General features: G+C 46.5%; 4 protein-coding genes across 4 annotated transcripts; 2 read left to right on the top strand and 2 right to left on the bottom strand.

Moving 5' to 3' along the window:
- Positions 1-352: 352 nt before the first annotated feature.
- Positions 353-2,318, top strand: T310_5304 (uncharacterized protein; the record flags this gene model as incomplete). Its single annotated transcript, XM_013471846.1, has 6 exons — positions 353-791; positions 1,058-1,083; positions 1,159-1,277; positions 1,588-1,670; positions 1,932-2,000; positions 2,221-2,318. Coding segments are annotated over 6 exons (834 nt in total), but the record flags the coding sequence as incomplete, so codon positions are not given.
- Positions 2,319-3,332: 1,014 nt separating this feature from the next.
- Positions 3,333-3,986, top strand: T310_5303 (uncharacterized protein; the record flags this gene model as incomplete). The annotated part of the gene is made up of 2 exons (XM_013471845.1): positions 3,333-3,785; positions 3,933-3,986. The coding sequence occupies 2 exons, from the start codon at positions 3,333-3,335 to the stop codon at positions 3,984-3,986; spliced, it is 507 nt and encodes a 168-aa protein (XP_013327299.1).
- Positions 3,987-4,150: 164 nt separating this feature from the next.
- On the bottom strand, positions 4,151-4,469 carry T310_5302 (uncharacterized protein; the record flags this gene model as incomplete). The annotated part of the gene is made up of 2 exons (XM_013471844.1): positions 4,151-4,382; positions 4,414-4,469. 2 exons carry the CDS (start codon positions 4,467-4,469, stop codon positions 4,151-4,153), a joined length of 288 nt encoding a protein of 95 aa, XP_013327298.1.
- A 644-nt stretch (positions 4,470-5,113) lies between these two features.
- Positions 5,114-6,320, bottom strand: T310_5301 (uncharacterized protein; the record flags this gene model as incomplete). Its single annotated transcript, XM_013471843.1, has 5 exons — positions 5,114-5,146; positions 5,250-5,310; positions 5,797-5,923; positions 5,992-6,195; positions 6,281-6,320. The coding sequence occupies 5 exons, from the start codon at positions 6,318-6,320 to the stop codon at positions 5,114-5,116; spliced, it is 465 nt and encodes a 154-aa protein (XP_013327297.1).
- Positions 6,321-6,783: the final 463 nt, after the last annotated feature.

Here is a 6,783-nt window from a genome sequence, read left to right as displayed (position 1 = left end):
TTTCCCTCGGCGACGCGCTGGCCCACCCGCCCGGCCGCAAACAGCATTCGCTGCTGGGCCTGAGCGCACCCTGTGGAGTTCTCCGGACGCCTGGCCAGCACTGCACCCTCAGTAGTCCTGATTGTTGGGCAATAGCGCTGCCGTCGGCGATTAAGTGATGCCATTGCGCCTGACCAGCAGGCCTCAGAGCCAGCCAGCACGGCGTGGGTGGCGGTGATCTGCCTCTTGCCGTTTGCGTCCCGAGATAGCTGGCCGATGGGGTTGCCGCTTATCGTTATCGCCGGATGCATCCACCGCCCCGTCTCGCGAATCTTCTTCTCTCTTCTGCCTCTCCCGGCTCGTGCTTTGTAGCTATTCTGGGCCTAAATGCTCTGGGAAATTCCCGGCCAGCGCCTCGAGTCTGTCACCCGGTCCGGAGCTAAGAAGAACAACAAGAACCTCCCTGGGCAGAGAGGAGGCCCTTAGCGGTGTCACTACTGCTGCACCTAGTCCCTTTAGCCCGCAAGTAACGTCAGACCCTGCCTCGCTAGGCCCGTCCCTAGCTCTGCCAAAGGTTAAGAAAACGGATGATCGGCCGGTTCCAAGGTCGCTGGGGGAATTGGGTTTGGTGGCCCGTCACTTGCACCTCGTCCTGGATATTATTAATAGCACTGTCCCGCCGGTGCTGCGTCCCCGTCCTTGTCCTGTCCTTGTCCTTGTCGCCGGAAGGGGAGCTGACTGCTGGCTGCTGGACGACATGCGAGCGGTGCCATGTCACCCGCCTGTCAGTGTCAGCGAGAACCGCCGGTTGGGTACGAACAGAACAGCCCGGAGTCCGGAGTGCCCCAAGGAACGCCATCCTGCGGCTAAGAGCGGCTAGAGCCTAATTCTGTACGTCAGCTCGCAGCTCGGGTGCAGACTGCATTTCTGTACTCCAGAGCAGCCTGCAGTCAGGCGGGGAGTTCGCAGTGCTGCTGTGGAGCCCAATGACATCGACAGCTTAGAAATACAACACGATGTCTTCGTGTTGTTGTTGTTGTTGTTGTTGTTGTTGATACCAACGCCTGATGTCTTATAGCTGGTCGATCCCACGGCGGTGTGTCGGTGAGCCGGCTGGTTACGTAACACGTCAACCGTCGTGATCCTCACGGAGTATTCTTTTACTCTGTAAGTCAACAGGAAGGTCGATCCGCCAGAACCGAGCCAGAAGGTCTGCCACGGGTATGCTACGGGTATGCTACGGGTCAAGGATTTTCCATGCTCCAGATCGACCTAGGAAATCCTCCGGACGAAGTAAAGTAATTCAAGCAAGCATTCAATCTTGTCGATCCGGTGATGATCTCCTAGAGGCAGTTAATTCACGCAGGATTGACGTGCTTGCATGAGCTCCGTACGGAGTACGAAGTACTACTGTACTCCATACGCAAGTGTGAGAGAACCGCGCCGAAGATGGGGCTAAGAATGTAACGAGTCAACGACGTAGTAGTTACTAGTTAGTACTCTAACTTAGCTGGCTGCTGCCACCTCTCCACACGCCATGTCGATCAGGCATGAAGCGAACGAATTCTTCACCATGGAAGATACTAGATATACTAGTCTACTAGTCAGTTATGACGTTGATATCGAATCTGGGGTTCTAAAAAAGGAATACGAAATTCGGTCTGAGCAGTGCAGACTCTGCAGAGTATGGAGTAAGTACTCTAGGTGATATGTCATGTGGTCAATGTACTCCGCACTTGCCTGTAGCTAAGCTATAGAGTACTCCCTACAGCGCATGGGTGTGAATGACAATCACTTCCAACCTGGACAGCAGCTATATTAATACCGAGTAGTATGACAGAATAACAATGCCAAGGACAAGCCACAGAATAATAGTCCGTAGTCCGTAGGTAAAAGACCAGGGTTATCCATTAGTGTGGTATTGTATCTCCTCGGACTAATTTGACGTACAGTACGGAGTACAGCACAGCACATACAAGCCAGATTAAGTTCGAATCGTTCCACTGCTGTACGGAGTACATGTATGTGGTTCTATGCAGCTAATGCTTCTTTCTTGGAATATGCAGTTCTTTTTTTTCTCTCATCGCAGATTCGATTTCCATTAATTCGAGTTAAAATATTGGATTGTCGTGACCTTTCTTTTTAAGTCCACATTGCTTACAATAACGGTCCAAGAAAGGAAGCTCCAAGTGCAAACCGCTTTGAACTCGTTCGTCGTATGAATATTACTCTGTTCTGTAGTCAAGACAGAGCCTGCATTGCATTGTCAGAATATTAATATTAGAATAGAAACAGCTCTCCTAAAGCAAGTTATATGTAGAATAAGTGATGAAAACTGAGTGGTTCTTGCAATTTTTATCATATACGAGTACTAAACAGACAGCATAGCATGTACTGGATATCCGTAGTCGTTGTGATTTGGCTCCATGGTTTCTTTCTTCCCTTGGACACGTGGATATGGCGTGATCAACTACCTAGGTACCTAAGGTCTTCCAACACCTCAGCCAGTTAATTAAAAAATAAATAAAATAAAATAAAATGAAATAAAATAAAAACCAAATCAATCAAATAAATTCCTATATACACTATCTCATAAATATCGTCCTCAGTTCAGTTCAGTTCAGTTCAGTTCCTTACGCCTCGCCACGCCAAAAAAGAAAACGAAACAAAAGCAACTGTCCAGATACGTACAGTACACCCAGGACTTGTCTGTCAATCGGTAGATTTCATCTATGAAATCCGGCAAACACTCCCGGCGCACAGACGCTCTTGTAGTCTAGTGCCAAAATTCGCGGTCTTGTAGTCTAGGGGTTAGGACAGTGGATTTTGATTCCATTGACCCCGGTTCGAATCCGGGCAAGACCTATGTTTTTTTATCCTCGGGTATATAGGACTTGGATTCTGATTCGATTTTTTTTTTGGTCTCGATTTTGGTTTTTGTGCTCGGGATAATTGATGAAATTCGCCTTTCTCTATAATCGCCCTGCCTGGGAACTACGCGATCCGCTTCATGGATATAGTATCAGTATTAAATTTCGTCAGTATGAATGACAACTTTAACATTTGAATGAATGTCTTTTAGTTCTGACGTCTGACGTAGTTCACGATAGGCAGCTTGGCTCAATAGGCAAAGTATATACCTTGCGATCCATCGCGTATTTGTTTTCGTCATGGTGAGCTTCTCTATATATATCATGGTATAAATGAAGGTTGACGTGGCTACGTAAAAAATCAAGTCTTCGAGAGTTCCACGCACATTGATTATTATCAAGATCAGAGATCCGATCCCATCCGCCTTGATCATATTCTCGTAACTTTGAAGACTCAGAAGCAGCCCCTTGAAGGCGTGCAGCATGAAATTCTTCGAAAGAATCGAACGCGCGCTACAGAAACACGATCGGTACGACTGGGCGGCAAAGCTGCAAGATTTCGAGTTCCATTTTGTTTCCAAGAAAAGGAAGGACGACCAGCGTAAATGGCTGCGGAAACAGAACGAAGAACGGAGAAACGGCTTCGCACTCCTCCAACGGGAGATATACTTGAAAGAGGAGCTCGCTGTTCTGGAAAAGCTCCAAGAGACCCAGGTTCTTCAACCTCTGACCGAGGAGCGGGAAGAATCGACCAGGGAATGGCAAAAGGAACTCAAGACCTTCGATGAACGGTACTGGCATCACAAGCGTGCTTTCTACAACGGCCTTCTGTATAGGCCCAAGGGCCCCTGGATCCGCTACTGGGATATGTCCGATCACGAGTTTTTCATTATTCGGAGAAGAAAATACTTCGGTGCAAGGCGAATGGCGGGTGCTGTGAGTTTGATTGTGGTTGTTGTCGACGGCCGTTGAACACGACGAGGAATAACAGGACGGGACATTGCACGATGGAGTGTGGATGCTGTATTCGGCGTCGTGGGTTTTACAGACCCAGCAAGGGAAAGAATAAAGAATATTAAATAGACAGAACAGGAAAGAAAAGAAATATTTTTTGACGTTTTTGCTAGATTACACTAACTGAACTAGCGATGAGCATTCATGGATGATCTCAATAACTAGATATAGAATACTAGGACAGTATACGAAACCCCTATAGGAACAACCGCCAAAATAGTCTTAAGCTTTATATCTTTTTATTCTACTTAAAAAGTATCTATTTAAAGGTTCCGTAGGTATGTCTCTCAAGGCCAGGAGGGGGCGCTGGAGAACATATCAAATTGAGCTCCCGGAGGGGAACGACAACGAACTATCCCTATTTGAATAGCCCCCCAGCCCATATGGAATCTGGAATTGAACAGCCCTGGCGTCGACTCATTTACCGGAGGAGATCGGGTGTAGCAAGGCAAGGCCATGGCGTATTCATTCAGTAATGGGAGATACTTGCCCGAGCTATGATCAAGGGTGCGCTCCAGACTATATACCTACATATATGGATGATTCATACACGTGATCATCACACATCAATGGACCATCCATGTGGCCTGAGAATGGAGGAGCCATGACGTCCAGGTATGGGCAGGCTGGTCATGTTGTCTCACGACATCGGGCTTCGCCAAGTTTATGGCTCTGCTCGCGGCAACCATAGGTAGACAAAAGAATGAGGAGAACCAGATAGTCTAAAAGGGGGTTTAAAATAGTGCAAATAGGGAATAAAAAATGAGAACAGAGCCCTCCCTCTACGCTAGTGATTGATTATATATTAAATAACAAAAAAAAAATAGTAATATGGGAAGAAATGCTATAAATGTGCAAAAGCTATGCAAGCTTAAAATGATTATACTATACTCTAGTCGGTTGAAAACAATCTGTCAACCTCTATTATTTATTTATTGATCAGCCGGAATTAATTAAGGTGGCATTTGGAAGTATTATTTATAGAGGACGATGTGCAAAGGCCATGCATGATACTATACTATTACTTTACCCTGCTACATTATAAATTTTTTGTATGTAGATACCAGCTCAGTTCAAAGACCAAGAAGTGTCACATTTCTTGTTTCTTTTTTTTCTTTCTTTTTTTTAAAAAAAATTAAAATTACTAAGGACAGAGTAATCTTGTCACAAAATGTGCTAATGTGCTAGCTGCTCATGTTTGTACTCCAGCTAATGTAATTACTCACTTTTTCTCTGCCATCCTCATTCATTCATCCATTTATTTGCTCATTCTTATGCATGCACTGTTTATTTATTTGCTTATTGATTTATAATTGTAATGCCTATTAATCATTAATCTACTATATAATGAACTGTCTAACTGCCTGACTTCCGGCTGCTACGCACCAATAAAGAACGACCTTCTTGATGCGGGGTGTTTTGTGTTTTGTTGGTCATGCCTGCTAGCCTGCAAGTCGTCAGAGATAAGGGATGATTTATAATTAATTAATGATAGTGATAACATTTAGATAGATAGTGCTGCTGCAGTTAAAATAAATCTAGTGATAACTAGTTATTGTGACCACCCTCAATTTTCTTTCTCTATTCTCTTTTTCTCTGTTCTATTTATTAACACATTTTTTTTAATGTCAACTCAATTACAGGGTACCTATACCTATTCTATTCTATTACAAAGGACTATAATCGATTCTCCCTGAGAAAAGAAAACTACAGGGAGAATCTCATGGAGAATCTCTGTAATCATGCCGATAGCCCAATGCGGAAGAAGAAAAAAAAAGAAAAGGGATATCAAGATCATAACATGTCGTTCAACCGCTGACAGAAAACCAATACCCAGGTAGTATACCGACCGTCCCACACACCGTGCGCCAGAACATGGTATTATTTCGATAGGGAAATCCTTCTCGTCATCATCGAACCACCCCGTGCTCACTTCCCAGGCACCTCCTTGGGCCGCTCTTTCGAATTTGTCCGTTCCAGCCCTGCCTGGCCTGCGTTGGTGTGCACTCTTTGCAGCAGCTCTTCTTCGACCGCAGGGATGAACACATTGGCAACGCCGCCTACAATCATTGCATGTCAATCTTCATCTTCCCCCTTCTTTGCTTGTCTCGCTGGATATGCCACATACCTCGTCCCGCAAACTGGACGTTTTCTTCGGAGCGCACCGGCGGCTCCTCCACGTCCTGGCTTTCTCGTGCCAGCTCTGGGTGCTCTGGATCATTGTGCATCATATTCCCTGACCCCCCACGGCCCGTCGTGAAGATGTCCTGCTTGATGGTAGGTGTGACGAGGTCCTTGGGGTCGGTCGTGCTGTCTCTGGAGTATATGTTCCCTGCGCGACAGCTCTGTCAGCAACCTCTTCGCGAATCAATTGCAAAAAATAGAACCGTCCTGATGGAACGAGGCCACATCCTTACCTGCACCACCGCGCCCGTGTGAAACCTGGCGACCGGTCATGGTAGCTGTGGTGAAATGCGACAAGCCCACGCCACGTGCGTCACACGCAATGCCAATGCAGAATATGATACAATTACAGGCGCAGACTGATTGGAACAGGTGATGGCCTGAGAATGAAAATTGTCCCTGGAAAAAAAAAATTCCTTGCAGGGTGAATAATGACTGCCCTTCATTCGACTTTTTCTTTGTTGCGGGCGGGTGGCCAAGTCTGCCCGCCCGGGCCCCGCTCTTTCCCTGGGGACCGCCGAGCGCTGCTGCCAGTGACTGGGCTTCCAGGGCAGGCGCAAGCAGGAGCCGCGCTGTCGTGATCAAGCAGAATTTTTTTTCTGGATTCAGAGCAGAGCTGCTTGTTCAGTGGCTAACTAATCCACCTCCGTTCCTGACCGGGTTCTTTCTTTTCCGTTGCTCATCTTTATATCTGCCCTCCCTGAGTCATAGCTCTGGAAAACCGTTTTACCTGTGT

The sequence above is a fragment of the Rasamsonia emersonii genome (genome assembly GCF_000968595.1).
Source record: "Rasamsonia emersonii CBS 393.64 chromosome Unknown ctg1118621760267, whole genome shotgun sequence".
Classification (NCBI taxonomy): Eukaryota; Fungi; Ascomycota; class Eurotiomycetes; order Eurotiales; family Trichocomaceae; genus Rasamsonia; species Rasamsonia emersonii.
Note: the sequence above shows the minus strand (reverse complement) of the source record. Positions and strands in the feature narration are given on the sequence as shown.